The sequence below is a fragment of the Dunckerocampus dactyliophorus genome, chromosome 17 (assembly GCF_027744805.1).
Source record: "Dunckerocampus dactyliophorus isolate RoL2022-P2 chromosome 17, RoL_Ddac_1.1, whole genome shotgun sequence".
Classification (NCBI taxonomy): Eukaryota; Metazoa; Chordata; class Actinopteri; order Syngnathiformes; family Syngnathidae; genus Dunckerocampus; species Dunckerocampus dactyliophorus.
The window spans coordinates 17,259,071-17,282,101 of NC_072835.1; the positions used below are offsets into that span (position 1 = coordinate 17,259,071).

At 39.7% G+C, this 23,031-nt stretch overlaps 1 protein-coding gene across 15 annotated transcripts in view; it reads right to left on the bottom strand.

The window, feature by feature from the left end:
* Positions 1 to 4,918: 4,918 nt before the first annotated feature.
* The window catches only part of nedd4l (NEDD4 like E3 ubiquitin protein ligase), a 47,510-nt gene continuing 29,397 nt past the window's right edge, over positions 4,919 to 23,031 (bottom strand). For 12 of the 15 annotated variants that reach the window (XM_054756619.1, XM_054756616.1, XM_054756617.1 and 9 more), the window contains 17 exons: positions 19,621 to 19,818; positions 19,448 to 19,525; positions 17,647 to 17,661; positions 16,774 to 16,828; positions 15,099 to 15,157; positions 13,632 to 13,697; positions 11,946 to 12,175; positions 10,935 to 11,056; positions 10,788 to 10,858; positions 10,615 to 10,710; positions 10,465 to 10,538; positions 10,300 to 10,360; positions 10,060 to 10,119; positions 9,850 to 9,957; positions 8,766 to 8,862; positions 7,505 to 7,577; positions 4,919 to 6,213 (listed from right to left, as the gene is read on the bottom strand). In XM_054756619.1, coding sequence (XP_054612594.1) covers positions 6,111 to 6,213; positions 7,505 to 7,577; positions 8,766 to 8,862; positions 9,850 to 9,957; positions 10,060 to 10,119; positions 10,300 to 10,360; positions 10,465 to 10,538; positions 10,615 to 10,710; positions 10,788 to 10,858; positions 10,935 to 11,056; positions 11,946 to 12,175; positions 13,632 to 13,697; positions 15,099 to 15,157; positions 16,774 to 16,828; positions 17,647 to 17,661; positions 19,448 to 19,525; positions 19,621 to 19,818 — 1,566 coding nt within the window. In that variant the 3' untranslated portion in view covers positions 4,919 to 6,110. The remainder of the gene's footprint in view (positions 6,214 to 7,504; positions 7,578 to 8,765; positions 8,863 to 9,849; positions 9,958 to 10,059; positions 10,120 to 10,299; positions 10,361 to 10,464; positions 10,539 to 10,614; positions 10,711 to 10,787; positions 10,859 to 10,934; positions 11,057 to 11,945; positions 12,176 to 13,631; positions 13,698 to 15,098; positions 15,158 to 16,773; positions 16,829 to 17,646; positions 17,662 to 19,447; positions 19,526 to 19,620; positions 19,819 to 23,031) is intronic. The other 3 variants (XM_054756622.1, XM_054756620.1, XM_054756610.1) reach the window with 1 other exon arrangement.

The window sequence follows — 23,031 nt, forward strand, 5'->3', positions numbered from 1 at the left end:
CATTAACTTTAAAAAAAAATGTTAAAGGTTTTCCAAAATAAAAATTTTGCTTAGATTTTGCATAAAAACGATAAATATGACAAAACGAAAATATCATAGACTTATTTGTTATCTGGAAATAAAAATAGTTGTTCATTTGTTTATCCGAAAAGAAACCAAGAAAGACTTTTCTTTAAACAAATGCAAACAAAATTCATTCATTTCTGAAAGAAAACTATAAACATGACTTCCCCATCATTTCTTTTGCAATAAATAGATCTTTTTGTCTTTTTTTTTTTTTTTTAAGTTGCACGACAAGAAGGCATAAAATTAGACTTGCCAAAATGACTCCATGTTCTGCTGCCAGGTTCTTTTGGCTATTTTAAGAAGAATTGTATTAACCCCAACATAAGATGATATTTTTTTCCTCGAGGAAAATAAATCAGAAAAAGACAAGTTATTTGTTGTTTTTTTTTAGATGTACACATGCTTCAACTTTTCCCCCAAGCTTCTCTTCCTGTCACTCACACAGAGTTTGTTATTTTACTGATATTAAAAAACATCATACATCAACTGTGCTTCAAAATATTTTTCCAAAAACGGGTCTTGAAAAAGTGTCGTCTTATATTCGGGGTCGTCTTATATTGGTATCAATATGCTATATCTCAGATTTGAGTCCGTATTACTTAAAATAGGCAAACTGGTCCTTGTTAGTCAAAAGTAAGTATTTTAATCCTGCTTAGATCGAATGTTTCGTTTGATATTTTACGACATTTGGTAAACCAAGTTGTTAGTTTGGACAATCGACTTAAAAATTGCAGCCACAAAAAATAAGTACATTAAAAAAAAAAAAGAACGTGGCAAATCAGGTGTTTTTTCCACGCTGTAGCTATTTAGTGTGATAATGGCGTTTGATTAGACAGGACACAAACACCATTGTCACACTCCACAGCTCTGCAGGACAGGATTCTTGGTTCAGGAATTCTGGAATTCGGGAGATCCGTGGCAGCACTAGAAAAACAAAGAAAAAGCGACTTGGAGAAAGAGTTTGGTGGGATGTGTGCAGCTGTGTCCGCCCGACAGATGGTAGGTGTTGCCCTTGATAACACAGACGTACGGTATGCTGTATACATCATGTGTCATAATCCAAAGAGCAGTTGTACAAAGTTACCTACAAAGAACATAACACCCCACCTCATCACCCTAAGACCGCGTCCTCTTCACACCACGTTCCTCCAGCTACTACCCCGTCCTCGTCCCGTCTCACGCTCTCATATACCTTCCAGAATCTTTCCAAAGCGGTTAAAAGTCCAGAAGCTGAAGGCAGGCGGGGGGCTGACGTTTTTTTGGGGAGTTTTTTGAGGCGATTCATGGCCGGTCCAAGTCTTTATGTAGACAGAGCCGGCTGTGAACAAACAGCCAGTTCTACATTAGTGATAAGCTACGGGGGAAAGTATTGATCGACCCTGACCGTAGGTAGCTAGCAGAGTGGTGGGGTGAGGCCATGCGGGCAAGGAGCAGGACAAAAAATGACGCAGCGTGGCAATAAGGGTCTTTTTAACCTACTTGAATGAAGGATCGTGCATTGTTAGTTCTGCAAAAATGCTGCCTTTTCACACAATGTTTTTTTTGAATAGTATGAACATGACAACCGAGAGCGAAGGAAGAGTTGGCTGGTTGGTTTGTCACGGGAGGGCTTGATAAAACGTCCCCGTGCTGCCTTTTATTTGCTCGTCCTTGGAACTGATAACTTGTAGATTATGTGTGTGAATGAACGGACGTCCCTTCACCACGCAGCATGTGCACACTAACTTAAATAGTCCCGAAAAACGGCTCCAGCCCCAATCAGAACTATTAACTTCATACTCATTTAAAAAAAAAAAATGCACGTTTATCATCATAGTGAACCCTCTACTTAACAAGAAATACAAAATATGAAATGAAAAGTCAGTTATTTGAGGTGTTATTATCACAACATTGATTTTGATCCAATATTATTTTATCGGCTGGATTTTTTTTTTTTTAGACCAAATTACAGTTTAGGACCCTGAGGATCCAAATAGGTCCGTTCAGAAAAAGTGATATAACAATCGCCTGTGAATATTCTCATCCATCCAGGTCATTATATTCTCAGGGCACTGAATCGATTGCAGATGGACTGTTCAGGTTGTCTTAGAAGACATTTCGCCGACTATGTGGGAGAAACACGAGTCAGACTAGTGCCCATTGCTCATAAAAAGCCGAAACCCCTCTAAAATAGAAATAAAATGTTCAAAAAAAAGGACTCGGTAACGAGTAACTGTGCCATTCTTATTAATCACCTGAAAAATTGGTTTGGGCTTGCTTGAAGCCAGTATTTCCAGGATCCTGGCTAGCAAGAATGATGGCTTCATGCAGGGCAATCTACCCGGAAGTGATGTCCTTTTTTGTAAAATTCCCTTGCCATCATCCCCAAATAAGTTATAAGAACATTTCAAAAGCAACGTACTTGTGCAATAAAGTCAACGTAAAAGTAAAGTACGTCTGGTCAGATGTAATACAATGTTATTACAACTAAGTAGTAGCATAATAGAATACACATTCAAAATACAATAAATACAGGAACCGGTTCGTGTTGTTGGGAGGCAATTGAGTTTTTCCTCGTCTTTTTTTCTACTAAAGGCGAATGTCATTGGTTAAGGTGCGCGCCTCTCTGTGTCCACACTTAAAGCTGGATTATACTTTCTGCTTCAACGAGCCGCGCTGAAATCCGCTCGAGAGACCGTGTGAGACTTTATACTCCGTGCGGCGTCTGCTCCCAAACTGTAGGGGGCAGTACATCAAAAACACGCGTCGACCACGGTACTAAACTAGAGCGGAAGAAGTTTGCCATTGATTACTTGACTTCCAACATGGCGGCTCTTGCGCGTCGACTTGTCGAACAAGAGGAATTGTTTTGTATTTATTTACCTATTTTGACCTAATTTGTCAATTGCAATGGGTCTTTGTTTTTGTATTTTATAATATACATTTTTTGTAGCTGTTCATTGAGGTTTAAATCAATTTAAATATTACGTATTCTTTACACTAGTAATTCATTTTACACAATATACATAATTTGGTAGTAAATTAATTAAAAACACAACAAAACAAAATCGGAGCCACTTGGGAGCCGAAAAAGCGGCTCTATTAAGTGAGCCGAGATAAAAGAACCGGCTCTCTGAAAAGAGCCGAAATTTCCATCACTACTTTGAGTCCAGTTCTGGTCCAGAACGTAGTTCCGCTTAGTTGCTGGGGCCATTTGAGTAAAGAGTTTGGCTTCTCAAAACAATATGGGTTCAAAAGAGAGATACGTTTGCGTCAAATGGCATCTCAAAAAAATTACACCCGCCGCATCCCTGCGCACTGTCGCCTATGAATTCATGTGTATGTGATGAAGACGCTCGCGGTAATGCCACTCTTCTTCCGCGACCATCTTGTTTACGTATTGTTCCACAGCGGAAGAAGATGCGTGCGTCTTCATCACATACACATGAATGCAAAGGCGACAGTGCGCAGGGATACGGCGGGAGAAAAATATAACGCTGATGTATTACTCTTTTGAACGCATATTGTTTTGAGAAACCAAAGTCTTTACTTAAATGGCCCCAGCAACTAAGCGGAACTATGTTCCTCGTCACGGATCACCGGCCAGAACTGGACTCACGGGACCAATTGGGCGTAAGTCATTGTTGGTGTAGTTAACTGCTGTTGAGTATGTCATACAACTTCATGTCAAAAATGTGAACTATCCCTTTAAGTATTAGAATACATAAAGAGGCTAACTACTTAGTTCCGTAGAATGCAGCGGCCCTCTCATATGTCCCTGCAGTGATCCCGTGGCCTGCGTTTAAGAGTTGTCCAATGTGATGTAAACCAAGAATAATGGGAGTGGAAAGGGGACTATAGGGGTGTTATTTCATGTGTACAGGGCTCTAATAATGGTTAAAAAACATTTAAAAACATTTTTAGAAAGTCATAAACAGCTTTTCTATGCTCTAACTACGAAACTATTCCATTTATTGATATTGAACCCTACTTCACAGAAGTTCAGGTCGGGTCTGGAACCAGTTAATTGCTATACTTTTCCAGATACTGAAAAATCCAAGAATGGGCTGGGGGCTTGATATTTGTAAACACGTATATATATATTTTTTTTTTTCTAAAACAGCAAAACTTTTTATATGCATTTAAAATCAACATCGAGTAATTTATTAGTATCAAAACTTCAGTGTTTTTTTTCTCGACATTGCACCGTTTTATTATTTTTTTTAAAATAAAATTGTATTTCTACAATGAAAAAAATGAAACACTAACAAGAAAAAAACGAAACAGGCCGCACATTGCTCACCCCGGTTGTAGCATATCACAGCTACAGGTGTACAGTAGTACTGTAACAGCATGCCCCCTTGTGGCTGGAAGCAGTATAGGTATCGTGTCGGAACATGGACAATGATTTCTTTTGCTAAAAAAGTAAAATACTCTTCAATCAATACGCGTTTGGAAAGAGACAAGTAAAAGCTTACCTGTCCTGAATTAACCATTCATGTTGCTCTTGGTTGTTTTTCAATCCGTTGCCAAGTGTCACTGCTATTAAACGCTAAAATGTACACGACAGAAAGATCAGCAAAAGAGTGAGAGAAGATTCATTTTTATTTTACTGAAGTTAAATGAACCACAGAGTGTTGGCATGTTTACCAAAAGTGATATTGTCCGTCACCCATTAAAAAAGAAAAAGAAATAAAAACGACAAAGTGTGAAGGAAAACAACAGCAGGAAAGTTAAAAGTACTTGAAATGTGGTTCTTCACTACCTTAGCAGCATCCTAAACCACATTTTGTTTGTAATATTGCACCTGTAAGTGCGGCTGAATGCAAACACAAATAGACATTCAAGTTGATGACGAGACAAACACGATAGGTGACCTGGGTAAGGTATAAAGTGCCCTTTTAGGTTTTAATGTGTTAGAAAAAGAACTTAAAAAAAAAAACGTGCTGCTTAATATTCAGTGTTCAATCACAGCTTGACTCGCTCTCATACACACACGCACACACACACACACACACACAAAACACTTCATTTTAGTGATCAGTAATACTTCTGTTAAATGTAATGCATACATATATTTATATTTATATATATATATAGATCATTGAGGAACTTAAAAATAATGTACAGCATTATGAACAGCAACGGGCATGAATATTAATATCACATCTCACAGAAACTACACCGCCCCGCCCACCTCGTTTTTTTTTACCACCTCCCCCAGCGCGACACTACATCCAAATCACTGTGTAGTCAAAGCGAACACAAAGTACGTTTTCATGCTGCTTTCATCGCACTACTACCACAATAATAATAATGATGATAAAAAACATTGTATTGATTTATCCATCACAAATGATATGGAGCCAGATTTCCACTTCACACGTGATTTTTTTTCATATAGAATTGTCAAAATAGTAAACATTGTTCGGTACAAAGAGTATTTTCCTGCAAGAATTATCTCGTTTAAAAAAAAAAAAATACTCGCCAACAACTGAAATGTATAAAAATCATTTTCGGGATGCTTAGTAGAGGCTTAAAAAAGGCTAGAAAAAGGCTCCTGTGGCGTCGTCTGATCACACAAGGCTCTGTAGAGGGGGTGTGGCAGATTTCCTGAAACGTGATTGGCTAGTTCTATCCCTAAGGTAATCCGGTGTTTGGTCGAGAGATTTGTGGCGTAGAGTGAAGAGTGCATGTTAAGGCCATGCGAAGTAAGCTCCTCCCACTTCTGAGGGTGCGAGTGTGGTGTGAAATGCAGTAGTGTGTTCCAGCACTTTATTTTGTAGTAGTGGTGGCAGGGAAAGAAAGGTGATAATTCATGATCATGCCAGGGGATTAAATAATCTCCCTTCCCTTCCCCCTGCAAGTGCACCACCCCCTGACACCACCTACCCAGCACTTTTAGTCGGGTATGGCTAACAGTCAGGCATCAGCTAGCTGCATGCTACGGCGGCTAGTCTGGGTGTCCCTGTAGCTTGTTGTTGTTTTGCCCACTTACTTATCTTTTTTGTTAAATCCTATATTGGTTAGTTAGATTGGGTGAGAACCCTGTGGAGTCTGCCCGTTTAGTCGACGCCTTCAAATCCCTGTGCGTTCTCCACGGCCATGAGGAGCTTCTCCCTCAGGTCCTCGAACGAGTCGTACGTGGGAAGGTCCAAGCGGTTGAAACTGGCAAGAATTTAACTTTGTTAAAAATGCGCTTAAAGATGCATGGAGTATCTCACAAAACAGTATCTCAGCAAACATTTTTATTCCACTATATCTTCTCAACGGACAATACTATAGAAATAAAACGTGGATACACTTTAGAGTAGTCAGTGTACAGCATGTGTAGCAGCAAGTAATCCCTCGTTAATTGGTTCCAGAGCCGACCGTGATAAGTGAATTTCCAAGAAGGAGGATTCCTTATTTATAAATACAATATTTGGTAGTTAGAGCATAGTAAACCTGTTTACAACCTTCTAAATACAGGTTTTAACATTATTAGAGACCTCTAGACATGAAATAACACCCCTATAGTCACCTTTACACTCACATTAGAGATTTAAATTAAGGATTCTTGTGCCTGGTGTGGGATAATTCAAACCTGCAATAAAAGCTTGTTGTTCCGGTGATCAAGTCTGGTGCTTGTGTGCCGCACCGTACATTAAAGTAACAATACTGACACCTAGTGGCCAGTGTAGAATACTACATATCATTCATAACATCTTTGGATGAGTCTTCTGAATGCCTTATATTTGTATTTTAGTTCATTTAGCTATTTTAATCTTGAAAATGCTTTATTTAATAAAAACTAACAAAAAGCCGTATTCAACCATGAAACAGCATGATTTATCAATTAATATATGTTTGAAAAACCGAGATAGAGTGAAAAAGTTCAAACCATAAAGTGATAGATTTTCTATCCACTGAAAATGACTCAAAACACAGCCGTTATTGTCTAAATTGCTGGTAACGCAAATGAGTACACTTCATCGTGAACATAATCAGTTGGGTTTAGGTCTGGAGGAGACATACTTGGCCACACCGTCTTCATCTTCCTCAGCAAGGCGCTTGTCATCTTGGAGGTGTGTTTGGGCTCCTTATGTTGGAAAGTCAGTTTCCCAAGGGAGGGAGGCCATGCTCTGCTCCACAACGTCAAAGCACATGTTGGAATTCATGTTTCATCCGAATGAACCGCAGCTCTCCAGCGCCGGCAGCACTCATGCGACTACCACCACCATGACATAATTATCTTGGTACGCACTTCGACACTAAAGGCTGTGTGCTGAGTCATTTTCTGTGGACAGTAAATTTAAACTGCTTTACAAGCTACCACGTTTCACTTTTATAGCACTGTCCCTTGAGAAGACTACAGGAAACAAATAGTTGCTCAAGCGTGAAGGGTGTGCTCACTTTTGTGAGATACAGTATCCTGGAGAGATACAACAAGGTTTATGTCAAGTGTGAAGTAACGTACCACGTGTGGGCTCGCGGCAGCTTATCTGGTGTTCCCCACTGCTCAATAGTGAACAGCTGAGGACCATTAGAACCTGGAACAAGAACAAGTACAATGCCGTTGTTACAGTTGAATCCCTTACATACATTTTAAAGATGTTCTTACTTGTTTTGCAGCTAATTTTGACTATAGTGCCATATTTTCCAGTCTATAAAGGCAAAACATACCACAAAAAATATCTGCCTGGGCTCCTGCTGGAGCGCAATCAAGCTGCTCTCGCATGCAAAGCCTCCTTAAAGAAGGCGCCTGATCCTCTAGGTTTCACCAGTGATTTTGAAAAAGTAAGTAAATATGTTTTTGTCTAAATTTTATGGTTCCCTTTTCATATGCAGCCAGGGGGTCACCAACATGGCGCCTGTGGGCACCAGGGAGCCACCCACGACCACGAGGCACCTGCAAGCCTGCTTTTCATTCAGGTTTTCAGTTATTAATGTGAGAACACTCGAAAGAAATGTATTCTGAAATGCAAAATGTGAGTTGTGGATACCAGCATTTTGTTAATGTTCTGTTGAAACAAGCATGTTGGGTTGAAATAAGCTCTGAAAATAAATGTTACAAAAATGAGTAGCTCTTGACCATTTTCATTTTGAAAAAGTAGCTCTCACAAGAAAAAACGTCGGTGACCCCTGATATAGCCAATAGTAAATTTAAAAATTTACATTTAATCTATGTGATCGGTATTGGCAAATTTCACTCATGGATGATCAGTATCGGTGTCAGCGGCATAAAAACGGAGGATACCTAGCACACAGAGCAACAGGCTGAATAGGTGTTCACTCTGTAAATGTACAGTAACATTAACAGTTATTCAGCTACATACCAGCATAAATAAAATACCTGGGAGGCTGAATAGGCTAAATTAACATAAGCCAGCAAGTTACCTGTACGCAAGTTCACCAAGCTCTCGATCTCAATCCACATCACTGACTGGTGGGAGCAGCATATACTGCCCTCTTGTGGCTGTCAAATCTAATGTTGACTCCTGGGGTCACGTCAGTCAGTATGAATTAACATTCAAAAACACGTTAAATAATATATACTTTTTTTCCTATATATAAATCGCACCTGAGTAAGTCGCAGGTCCTGCTTGGCTATGACAGAAGTGTGACTTATAGACCAGAAAATACAGTATGTGTCTATCACTGTTGGAAAAACATTGCTAGGCCACTGTTATTTAAAGTTAAATATTTTTCAAATTGAAAGAGATGACAAAAAAAAGCACCGTAGAGCTCAGCAAAGCCGTTCATCGGCACCCGCGACGTCCCCGTGACGAACTGAAGGAGTCGGATCCTCTTTTCGGCATCCATCAACAGGACAACCTGACAACAAAGAAGGCCAATAGATGTTATATTCCATTATCTCATATCCATTAAAACACAACTGACATCTATTGTGTGTTCCTAGTGACACTAGTTGTTTCCTTGATGACTGTGTGTACTTGTAATTGTATTCCTATAATGAGCACCAACGCACTTTGATGACACATGTACGCCACATATAGCAAATGGTACGGTCTGCTTGTAGCAAGAAACATTAATCCATTGTGTTAATGCGCTATATAAAAGGTGAGGATATATTCCCTGGTACAGGTACCACCTGGTGGCACGCAGAGGACTTTCTAATTCACGACTAAATGTATAATATCAAAATAATCCACAAAATCACAGCACATGGGAGCGCAAAGAAGTGTGTTGTATTATTGATCACTCCTCCTCTTCCTCACCTTGAACAATATAAACAAACACAACAACCTAAAATAATCCAAAAAGTCAGGAAAGTTGCTGCAATGGACTGTTGCGTTATCAAGTGATGACACAAGCAAGCTGAACCAGGGACGAGTGTGAATCCATACACAATAATGTAAATTCAATTGTAGTAGACTATGTAATCGTATTTATATTCAGATTACAATCTTTCTGTTAGGTTTGTGCTCTTCTGAGGCTCTTTCTAGTTTTATGCAACATTTTATGGACAAAACGTTAAACGGGGTACAGCTTCTTCAAAGGAGACACAAATCTCCTAAATTGGGACTGGTTGTAGTGCAACACACTTCAAGCTTTTTTTTGTACTGTTTGCTGTGTGTGTGTGTGTGTGTGTGTGTGTGTGTGTGTGTGTGTGTCACAACTTTAAGCTCTTTCATCAGTGCAAACATGTCTTGTTCTTTCAAACAGACTTTGATCTTCAAAAAGGGATGCCAGGAGAGAAGTCACGGTCAGCATTGCAAAAAAAAAAAAAACAAAGAATGGAACCAGCATAGAATGCTGGGAAAAAACACACAATCACGAGCAATAATTTGTTAGATTCACCTTCCAGAACCACTGAATGACCGGATGGTTGGGACAGTAGCCGTTCTTGTAAACAGTGTGCTGTCTCCAGTCATTGACGTCCACGTCGCCCAGACCGCACATGAGCAACTACACAGCAAGGAGGCAATCACTGAATGGCGTGTTCAAATGCTCACATTTTAAAAGGACAAAAAAATACATTAAAATCAAGGACGATGAAGGACCCTATACCTCCAGTTCATTTTCGTCAAAGATCTTGATCAGATCTATCTGAATGAGCTCAGTGAAACCCTGAAAACAAGAAGGTAATATCAATAATTGACATGCAAACAGGCAAGTCAGTTAATACAGTGACTCCAAAAACCCAACAATTATTCATTTACAACTAATGATGTACATGGCATGGCTCAATGAGTTGATGGATTACATTGCCCCCTTGTGGCCACTGTGCTTAAGTGCAGAAAGAAATACCTCCAGAAAAGCGTTCATCTGCTTCTGCACCCGATTGACAAACCTCCACTGAATGACAAGACTGTGAGGAGACAAAATCATGTACATCACTGGACTGTAGAGCCTCTCTAAGCATTTATTAATATTTATTACATTTATTATAATTATGAGCATTTAAATTCTTACTCAATGTATTCCTTCTTGTTCTCATTGGTGACGACCATATCTGAGCCACTGGGCTTGAGGTCAACCTGGTACGTCTGGAAACCACGAGTGGTAATAAAAATGAATGCAATGATTACAGAAAGCAAATGAAATTGTGGCGGCCCTGCATACCTGTCCAAAGTTGTCCTCGTCGATGCAAAACCGCAGGTCGAGCTCGGTGGGGTCGTTCTCCAGGATCCACTTGAGAGAGTTGTAGTATTCACTATCCTGGAGGGATTATTTAACTACTTAAAACACAGCCAAACTGAGACACTCAGGACTGCAGTTAGGAGTCAAGTGCTCACCACAGACTCCATGTCCTTTAGTGAGATCTGTTTACCCAGCATCATCTTGTAGAAGGGTCGGATGAAGAAACCTGCAGGGAGGATATGAGTAACACCATTAACATTAAGAATAAAACAAGCCCCTTAAAATGCATTGACGCTACTCACCATCCAACAGTTTTCCATGAAACACGGCCATTCCTGCCACACGTCCAATGAACTTGAAATAGGACAGGTGATCCTCATTACATAAGCCGGAGTTGGGGTTGATCTGAAGAGTGTAGTTGTCTCTGCATGGACGTGGGAAGACAGCACAGCAACAGAAAAAATAAATAAATAAGCGATTCAACTTTTCCTTGTCCAAGTTATGCAATTCACTGCAGGTCAACATTGAAATATACCAAATCTGAGATAGAGGCTCTGTTGGTTTACAAAATATCAAAGTGGCCCTTGCATCGTTTCATTTTAGCATGAGGCCCTTTGTGGAAAACCCCTGAGTTAGAGGGTCTCTGTGTCACCAGGTCACTGGAAGAAAAGTGGTACGGTGCCACCTGTTGGTACATATGTAAACCTCGAGACCACGAACATAAGACAACCTGTCTTCTTCATACTGTTTCTAGGGAAAAAAATAATAAAACATATTGACTAGCGCGTGTCTTTAAAATGTGACATTCATGTTTTGTTTGCATGTGTGTGCTTTCAATTGAAGCTTTTTGTAGAAGAACAAAGCAAGACAGAAAACACACAAGGTGAGCTGTGGTTGTTGCTAAGGAACTGCATCCATCATTAAACGGTGAATGCCCGTGTCTTCATTTTAAAGATGTACATTTAGTCAAAGCAATTTGCTCACCTTGTAAATGTACTAACCTTTTCAAGGGATAGACTTGTATGATATGATTTGCGTTTGTTTCGTCTACCTCTGATCTACTTTGCAGGGCAAACAAAAGGGTCAATGTTTACAGTTGGCGATGCCAAAAAAAGCATGCAATCAGGAACCCAATGTATAGCCTCCATTATGTTCTCCTGCATTCAATGTGGGAAAACGTTTGGGTCAGGATGGCTTTTTGAATGAGAGGAAAAAGTATTCAAAGTGGAAGGAGTGGGAACAACACCACCTCTGCTCAATGGAGCCAACAATCGGAAACCGTCTCAAGAAGGTAGAACTATTCCACAGCTTACGTTGCAGAGTATTCAAAGAGGCCGTAGTAAGGGTTGAACATCTCCTTGGACAAGAGGAAGAACCACTCCCGCGCCACACCGCCATAGTCCAGGCCCTTTTCAGACTCGAACTCGATCCACAGGCGCGCTTTCAGGACGTCAGGCTTCTTCAGCGACATGATTCGACGATATGACTCTTCGAAGATGTTGTTCCGGTGGAGCTTCATCTCGAAACGGTTGGGAATGTCAGCCTGAAATCACAGTCAAGTCAAACCCACTTGGTTGGTATCACACAAGTAGCTGTACATATTTATTTGATATTTAATCATGTACAGTGGCCATTCAATTTGCACATTCTGTATTTTCCGGACTATAAATGCATCAGTCAAAAAATGTGTAGTGAAGAGCTGCTCCTAACAACATTAAATTCACAACAAAAGAAGCCAAAACTACTTTTAATACGTGACATGACGCGTGGACCCATCCCGGTGCGTAGGAACATGTCGACCAACTGTATTGTAACACCAAGCTTTCATTTTTGTATTCAAAAATGAATTTGAAATAGACGGAAATTCATACGTGCGCATTTATTTATTTATATTATTTTTCTGTATTAATGTTCTCTTCTGTCTCATATGTTTCTTATGTTCTTATTCTTTTTCTTGTGTTTTCTTTCTTTTCTTGGGAGAATGAACAGAATAAGAATTTCATTGTTTAGTATAACTGCCTGTTTTACTATGCATATGACAATAAAACTCTTGAATCTTAGTCAGTGGCTGACACAGCAGCTACAATGTCCAAAGCTAGACATAATTAGTGCCCTAATTAAACACCACTGCAGTCTAAAATAAGACATTTCTCAATCCACACAGGACAGGACAGGATATCATTATAGTTGCACATTATTAACAGACACATATTCTCTAAGACAGTTGCATAATAGAAAGTATTCCGTAACAAAACGTGCGACAATAACCATAGAACCAGAAATGGAATGGAAGGGTAGGGCTGCTCTGTGCTAAAATGAGCAACACAATTAATTAAATGCGCATTACAGACATAAACTAATTTTACCAAAGATGCGATTTTGAACACAACATAATTCAAACAAAGCTCAAGGTGTGTTCATATGCTGCCTGCTATCAGACATACATTGCAGCAATACCTATAAAACATCACTGGGGTACAGTATTGGTCATTATTGGTATGTCTGGCTTCACAGAGAGGGAGCTATTTTACTTTATTTCCGTTTTATTGTACAGTAATTTTATTGTACAGTTTTTCACTTTCACTACTTAAGCATTTTACAAATGTAACTTTAAAAATTTTTCTGATGTTGTCAATTTTAGGATTGGAACAAACCAGCATCACAGAACTGATTGGTTCTATTTTGGTAGGTTCCACTTTAAAAACATTGTTGTTGAAGTCAAGCTATATCATTTCACAAGCACGTTTTTGACATTTAACGTGCTCTAGCTGTTCCTCATCTACCATTATTTATGCCCAGCATTAGAATTAGGATAATTGGAAAGCAAAATGATAGCAATGAATATTCAATGCGCTACAAACTGTGCAAAGACAAGAGCATCCATATTGCCTTCTCTCTGACAGCATGACGCTGCAATCAAACGTAATCAGCAAAAAACCCAGGGAGTTTTCCGATGTGATTATTAGCACAATTCCCAGCAAGGAATCAGTAATTCTTACCGGTTTCTTCAGTTTCTTCCTGAAGTAGTCATACTTTTGCTTGAACTCTCTGGAATATGGAACAGCCTGCACAGATAAGAAAGCAGTAAGTGTTCAATACCTACCCATCGATGACTATTTGAAGGTGCAGACAATTTTCTCCTGTTGTGTGTCACTCCACTCTACCGCGGAGCAAATGAAAAATATAATTGATGAGATGGATCAGAATGAACAATGTGATCCTCACAGGGCTCCGAATTAGACTCAGGTCAAAAGACACGGCAGTCCAAAACAGAGGATAACCTGATGACATGGATGGTGCGTCAACAAAGCAACAAAATGCCCATTTCCTACAATCAAAGGACGTGGATGTAGATATCGACACCATCGATACGTGCATCCCACTGTAGGGCATAAACAACACCACACCCGTCATCATCGTTAAGTAGGGAATTCCAAACTGCACTTCTGAAACAGGGAAAGAAGCTGAAAGGTACAAACGTTTACAGGAATGAGCATCTGACAAAACGCAACGCTGACATCGGCAAGAAAGCACGAGACTTGAGGAAGCAGGGAAAGATACAAACCACTTAAATCACCAACGGCAAAATCTACATCAAGCTAAATGGAGGACCAGTAGACGTGAGAGTCCTAGTTGTCAAAGATATTAACCATCTGGATAAGTATTACAGATCACATTACCATCATAAGAAGGAAAAAAAGAGGATACAACCCACAAAGAAAGAACAATGCAATTAGAAGGATTACAATAACATTTGACATTAGATATCAATAGCACATTGCAATGACCTGCTCAACAAGAAGTACTGGAATTGGGAACCCATCTACATTCAATAACACTCACAGTACAGCACAAAATATGGTAGGACAGGAAGAACTGGAAGTGGAAAACTTTAGCTATCCAGACCGGAGAATGCTATAGATCCAGACAACATCAGGGGAAAAAGAACTTTTAGTTTGTTTTGTTTTGTTTTTGTTTTTAAAAAGTGCTTTTATTGTATGGAGGAATATTGTACACAGTGAATTAGTGCATGAATTAGTGCAATACAGGAAGTCAACAAATGTATTAGCAATTGATGTGAAAGGGAGAGGGGGTAGGACTAAATAAGTTCTGCTTCTTCCTACTCCTTTTTGGATATGTGGAATTGTGCACTGTAACATGAAGCATTTCAATGTAAACTGTATGCATGAATGAGATAAATTAAACCATAACCATAACAGTTGGTACTTGAATAGAACAGGGCCAAAAGTGAGAACACCCCAAAAAAATGCATATTATATCTGAACCAAACTGTAGTACTTGGTGGAAACATGGCTTTCTGTGCCAAATTGAGGGGGTCTGACATCGAGGTGTTGGCATGCTAAGTGACTTCTCCACACACTCTGACTGGCGACAGACTTGAACTACCAGTGTTAACTGGAGGAGTGTGTTGTTTCCATGCAGCTAAACAAGTGGACAGTACTCACGGGTCCAGTGATAGCAGGACTCTGAAGGCGAGGGTCCTCCCACTGCGTGTTCTTCGTATCTAGGTGAGACAAACACATTACATGCAAAGACAGACACAAAACTGGAACATTTCTAATAACTAAATACAGTGGCTCCCTGCATATTTGCGGATATTATTTTTTTAATTTGTGGAAATAGCTGCCTTTTTGTGCTTTTAATCTCCATAATCAGGCTGATAATTGGTAGAAAACCCATCTAGTTTAACCTAGCTTGGTGATAAGTTATAAATATGTAGTAATGCATTACATAATGTTAACATAGTAGTACATAACTACTTTGAAAGGTAGTACACTCTGGCAGGATTTAATTTCAAATTTGCTTGAGAAAGTGTTATTGCACCCTTACTCTCATGTCACAAACCAAAAGGTTATTAACACCTATCTCACTCACGGTGCAATCAAAAACAACACAACTTGTGGAACACACAATGTAACAGTGCCACACAGACTATACAAGTATCAAAATAAACATTTCCACATTAATAAACATGCAAAACCACACTAGCATTTATATCCCGCAAGGCATGCTGGGAAGCTCACTCGCACACTACCTAACAGTGGTTAGTGGTTGGTTAGCTTATACGTCAAATAGGAAATGTTCTTTCTGTAGCTTTGTCTCAATTACATGTAACATTTATTCCAAATAAATTTTAACTAAAAGGTAGAGTATTTATTTTACTGTACTGATAACAGTGGTTAGCCTCGTTTTATACTTGCATGTCAGGTAGGAATGTTTAAAAAAGATCTTTAAAGTGTATCACGTTCATAGTGCATTAAAATAAAGTTAACGTTAATTTAAAGTTTTATTGTTTCTAAGATGTATTATGTACTTGTATGACAGTTAAGAATGTTTGAGTGTTACTTAAAGTTAAAAGGTGACCTGTAATGTTAATGGTTTTATGATGGCAACAGCTCCACGGTGGAATTGATTGTTGATTTTTCAGTAATTTTCCAGTAATCCCTGCGGCTTCACTCAATCATCATTTTTTGTGAATACGGTTGAGTACGCCCTATTATGAGTAAAGAAATGATATTTTTTTGTATTTTTGTATTATATGTAGTATTTCACACCGGTCATTAGGTGTCAGTAATGTTACATTGATGAGACAATAGCCACCACGAATTATACAAAAACTAGAAGTAAAAGAGGAACTACCACAAGGAACACTCTCAAATGTAACATGTGTGAGTTAGCCCTTATTTTCTCTCATTACATCTACTATATTAGGTAATACGTGTGTAAAAGTGACTGACTATATGGGTGTTATAAATATTCTGAATCCTACTTTCAGTATATTAACTTATCACAGTTGGGTCTAGTACAAATTAACTGTAGTAAACCAGGGCTTACTATATTTTGGTTTTTTTGGCTGTGAATGGTTTATCAAATTACTTTTTTAATTCATGTTATTTATGTACAGTATATATGGCTATTACGGCAGTATATTACTTATTTAAATACGTTGGGTCCAACAGAGAAATTCCATTTAAAATTTGGGTCTTGAGCTAAAAAAGTTAGTTTCTCAACCCACATCAAGCAGCCCAGACTGGATTTTGTTTTTGTTTGTCTAAGATTCCACTTTGTAGACACAGTATAAAGCAAAAATTCTTATGTAACGGCATATTTTCAGCTTACTGTGGTCAATGTAGAAGGTGCGTCCGTCTGTGTGAACTCTCTCCTCCCATCCAGGCTAAAAAAAACAAAACAAAAACAAACATGAGCTGGGGGTACAGGGGGGGAAAAGTCACCATTTCATCAGGCCATGCTCAAATAGTCATTCAAATCCGTCCTTCTTTATTTCAGGCTTGATTGAACTTGGTCCAAAACACACTGCAAAGCTCAATCAAACACCACAAAAAGGAACTGAAGGGATTTTTCTCTCCTATTTGAGTCAGGACTGCAACGTACTATCGGACCACACAACACTGAAAGTTAATCACAACTACCACTTTAAACTGGAGCGGCATCACTGACGGTGTCACAGGCCACACGCACTCACTCAGCACCGGCAATCAGGCAATTAAAATAAGGACATTGAGGGGGTAAGGAGGCGGGGCTATACGGGCCAAGCCTCCATAGTGGTTGTCCTCAGCTGCAGGAGAAAGAAATGCAAACATGCAAGTTCTATCCTCTGAAGTTGCTTTTGCCTCTCTTTAAACCGCCACACCTTCAATGAATCCTTGCTAAAAAAGTGTGCAAGGTGCTTTGTTCTCTGCCCCAATGATAAAGTTACACAGACATGGCGTAATCTTAGAGGCCCACGGGAGAGAGCCAAAAGGGAGGGGTGGTGGTGCAGAGGCTGTGCGGAGAGAGGAAGCTGTAAAGGGGTGGATGAAAAAGAAGGGAAGAGTACAACCCATCCATGCTGGCCACAAGAGAGATAGAGAACAGAGGAGAGGAAATCAAAAAATGAAAAGAAAGCGCGGTGCTGTCTGCAGGCATGATGTGACCACAGCGTGAAGGACCAGACAAGGTAGGTAGGCAGGCAGAAGGAGGGAGCCAACCAACCTCCTCTGGTAGGTTCTGCCAAACAGACATGGCCGGGTGCGGAAGAAGTAGTGTATATTAGATCCACCAGAACAGAAGAAGAGAAAGAGAGAGAGAACATATGCGTACACAACACACACACACGCACGCACGCACGCACGCACGCACACACATACACACGCCTGTCAAGACGTACAAAGCCATGAAGCTTTACAAGAAGTCAACATGGCGCTACTGGAATGCTGGGTGCCTTTTGTTAGGAGTTGGAGCTATGTAATAATCACATCCTTCAGACTACACTTCCTCCTATTTCATTGCTTGGACACCCCCTCACTCCACCCACAGCTGCCTCCACTCTCGCAGGGCTAAAAAGGAAATGCCTTGTGCAGTCTGATGGCGAGATAACACCTTAATCATGAGCTTCAAAAGATAAAACACCAAGTATAGTGGAACATCTAAAGTACAAGGTCGCTGAAGTTGCACGGCGCAGAGTATAACCAAAAAAACTCTCAAGGTCGTGCAAAACTGTTGTCACGCAAGACTACAGTGCATCTTGCATATCCAGTATAATCCCCACAAGGGTTTTTTGCTTTTTGTTTGGCTTTTTAGGAGATGCATCACAGAAGGGTACCAATGATGGTAAAAAGGAAAACGTACTGATGACCATAGAACCGTAAACTGAAGTAATTGCGACATAGCCATTCGAGTAGCAATGGAAGCTGTACACTCATCTGTGTCCTGGCTGCTCAGCACAACATGGCTGAATAGGCAATCTTAATTAAAGAAGAATAGCATATCTTTATGTGAAGTGTCTCAAGCGGATTGTTTCACATTTTGTTTGGCTTGTTGTATTGTCTTTTTTTGGCGACGCCACTGCAGACTAGTGATGGTGGAGAGAAAAATGCAATGGCGACCACACATCCAAAAATCAAAGTTAGTTGCCCCTTGCTACATCACAGTTTGAATATTGAATAATCCCTCACTCTGTCACGTCTTTTCAAAAATTAATTAATTAATAAAGTATCGCTGTTTTGTGGTTGACTATGGAAAGACAAGTTATATGCAGTATTCTGGTCACTAAGCATCAGTAATGTTACATTGATGAGACATTACAATATGTTGCAGTGCAAATGGAGTCAGCTATGGATGCAGAGTCCGACATGACATAGTGAAAAAAGTTCTCCCATTCTGTGTGGAAGTGGTAGGTTTTTGACTTCTTACTTTGTCCTTCTTCCCCACTCCATTTCAAAGCCTTAAGTTTTGAAAAATAAACTGGAGGCTAACTAGTTAGCTTGGTAGCTTGGTATGCTCAAAGTGGCGGCCATCTCTTATGTCCCTGCAGAGATCCCGTAGCCTGCATCTAAGAGTTGCGTAATGTGGTGTAAACAAAGCCAGCAGTAGTGCATAAAGTTATTATGTCTTATTATCACTTATCATGTCTCCTATATTAGGCAATACGAGTATAAAGGGATGTTATTTCATCTCTGCAGAGCACTAATAATGTAAAAAACGGGTTTTAGAAGGTCTTAAACAGGTTTTCCATTCTGTACAAAAATATTCCATTTATTAATATTGAATCCACTTATTGCGGTCGGGTCTGGAACCAATTAACCGCGATAAATGAGGGACGATGTACGTATTGTGATCTACGCTCTATGTCCTGGATGTTCTCCCTTGGCGGTTCCACTGTATAAATCAAGTTAAATATAAAAAGCCACAGCCTCATTTCAAGTTGAGCTGATGGTACAACACCTGAACATTTCAGAGTGTGTCATAATTATGACACTGTTACAAAGTGTATAGGTTGGCAACGTGTACTTACAGGAAGAGGTCCAAGGTCACCAGGTTCCATGGAGTTCTTACTCCTCATATGGACCGGGTACTTCAACCTGGGATCCTCCTAGTTTTCAGAGGAAGAGAAAGGGGAAAGCGTCTGAGAGGTGGTTTCAATGCAAGGGAAAGGAGAAAAAAAAAAAAAAAAAAAACTTTACCCACCCAGGTGGTAGTTCTACTGTTGTGGTCGATGAAGAAAGGCCGTCCGTTAGGGGCTATCCTCATCTCCCAGCCAGGGGGCAGGAAGCTCTGCTGAGCCTTGTGCTGTGACTTGGGCGAGCTGTAGGGCGACGGTTGCGGGGACTGCGGGTTGGAGAACGTGTCCTTGACTGCCCGCCGCGCCTGGATGTTGTTGGCGCCCTGGAAGCACAATTACAAAAGATGTAATATAAAAAAAATGAAAAGACAGGTATGTTCTAACATTAATATTTCTATCTTTAGAATCGGAACATGTTTACATTAAAGCAGTATTTACAGGTGACATTCGCTACACCTACTAACAGTGACCTGTAGGGGAGTGCGATACACTCAGCTCACGCGATGACACGATAAACGATACTGAGTTCATGAGAACGAGATGAGAAAATAGTTTAACATTAGTTTTAAGAAAAACTACAACAAAAAAAGGACTGGACAAAGACTTTTTTAAATCTAACTTAGTCACAAAACAATGAAGGTACATTTTGAAATGTTTTATAACTTTGCATGCATAACCTAAGCATGATGCTTTTAACTGTTCACCTTTTTTCCACCAATGTAAACATAAAACTAAAAATTCTAAGTTAAAATGATGACAGCAGTTGTAGCTGCTGCTATTAACCATTTATGTTAACGGGTAGTTATGAAAAGACATGTAAAATAGACTGCAGATTACAGTAGATTAGCTTTTTGTTTACACTAAAAGAACTACAGTTCCCATGATGCCTAGAGTGGCGTACCAGGAAGTACAGATTTTTTTTAATGTTTTGATAGAAGTCACACACAGCAATCGCGTTTTGATCTGACAAATCTTAAACAAATCTTAAACTTTGATCAAATGTAGAATTACTACAGCTTCTGCTCAGACAATAACACCGCTGAAGCTGTTCAACTCTGATGAAAAACAAGCACCCGCCAAGTAATGAGTGACGCTGGGAACACAGGGGTAGGTTGGATTGCAAGGTTTGGAGGTTTGAATGTGGGGTTCCAATCCTGCCTCGCGCATTGTCACTTCCATATTACGTGTATTATCATTCACAGTAGCAATGCCATAGTTCACAGTCTGTTAGACTTCTGGATGTTCCTGTGAGACATCTTTTCCCTAAACCAGAAATATTGTCACATATTAATCTCGCAAGGTCGTGAGATCTCGTGACACCCCAGTCACTTTTTCTGCTCTTACATGACAATGATTTCTGCTAAATTTGAGCATTTTACCACCAATTTTTCTGTGTATGCCTTTTCAAATGGACTCATGATGATAACGAGACTAAGAGGAAATTGGTAATGATAACAATATAAAAAGAATATGAACTTATCATTAACAGCGGCACTCATCAAAAGTAACATTTGCTGCAGGTTTTATTGTTTTTATCTATTAATGAATTGCATAGTGTCTTTTGGCACCTACAGCACATGACAATTAAAGATACTAAAATGCTACTTAAATCATTGTGCAGTATTTTAACATTTTACGCCATTTTTTTCCCCTCATTCTTGATTGGTTTTCTTTCCTTTTGTAACATTTTTCCATGTGTACAATATATAATTTCATATGTGTTGAAATGACAATGAGCCAAATAGGAAAATGGTGATAATGATTGGGGATGTCCAATAATATTGGCTAACATAAAAATGAGATATCGGATCAAATTGGTATCAGTTTTTCTGCCCATATTGATATCGGCGCACAAGTGAGACATCATCAAACTGCACCACAAAATGTTACATTAATGTTTAGCTGTACAGTAATGTAACATTTGACTGTATTTTTTCTGTCATTCCCGATCTGGTATTTATTTATTTTTTTTCTGTGTAAATACTATTTCAAATGTGTTAAAATGATAACAAGTCCATCCATCCATCCATTTTCTATACCGCGTCTTCCTCATTAGGGTCGCGGGGGCATGCTGGAGCCTATCCCAGCTGACTTCGGGCGACAGGCGGGGTACACCCTGGACTGGTCGCCAGCCAATCGCAGGGCACATATAGACAAACAACCATTCACATTCATGACAATTAATAGGGATGTATGGCTGTTCCGATATTGGTATAAAAATGATATAGTTTTATGATTTATTGATATTGGCACGTGACTGAAAACCGTATCAAACTGCACCATGCTCCACAGAGCAACAGCGTTTGCTAGGTCACTATGTCTGCAGTCTGGAATTCTGGACTCGGACTTCAGTTTGAGGTAACAGCTGCTGCCAATATCGATATCGGTTGACATCGTTATTGATAATAAATGCTGGACAATATCGGCATGTCGGACATGGATAAGAAAGCCGATACTGAGCATCTCTAATGAGGAAAACAAAAATGGGACCTTCTCGTTAAAAGTTGTACTTAAAACTCATCAGTATGTCCCAAAGTATGTGATGGGAGTAAATGTACTCATCTAATGTGCATATTATGACGTCACCAGGCTCAGAATTTGTCGGATCCCTGTCTCCACGATACCGGCTCAAAAAAATGTTTGATCTACTTGTGATACTCTTCCTCATCTCTCAAGCAAACCCAGCCATCATCATCGTCATTTGCAGCGGGATCTGTAAATGAACACCACCTCTGCCTGCACCGCCATTATTACTGCTATTATTACATAGATATTAAGTATCAAGCTATCTATCTAATATGCCTGTGAATACTCTGTATCTATCTATTATCAATGTATTTTTTGCAGAGGAGTCTCCCACGGACGAGTCTCCCATTAGTGGTGTTTTGACAACCCACCAAGTCCCCTCCTGCTACCCCAAACACAGTTTAGCAAAGCATCGGCTCAAGTATGCTGCGTGTGGACTGTCATGGCAAGCGGACGCGCTCCCGCACGCGCAAGGGGCTTCAAGTCTATAAACTTTGCATAGAAACGCCCACACATGTTGCTCAGATTGAAGCTACAGATGTCCGCCATCTCCTCGTGTAAATTATTAACTACATGAGGCACCATATTTGCTGAAATGGCTTGTTAAACTCAGCAATTTTGCCACTTTGGCGCTTAAAGGGCTATCAGTCACTTGCATGATATCTTTTTGCACTTTAATGACAATTAACTGTGCTAAAATGCTAATTTATCAGTGCAGTAGATGGCAAAATGGTGACACATGACTAATAGCGTTTGAGTTCCATGCGTCTGCTGTATCAAATCCTCAAGAACATTCTGAGCTCAAATACTGACCTTGCACAGTTATAGGTTTGTGTGCTCTTATAAACTTTTAAAGACCATACATTGAGGTCTAAATCTAATAAGCAATTACAAAGTTATAAGTCATTATCACGTACTGATCTGAACTTCAACAAGAACGAGACATTGCATTAATTAATCCCCATACTTCTCCTTCCTAAACTGGATGCTGTAATTATGTTCTGCTATTT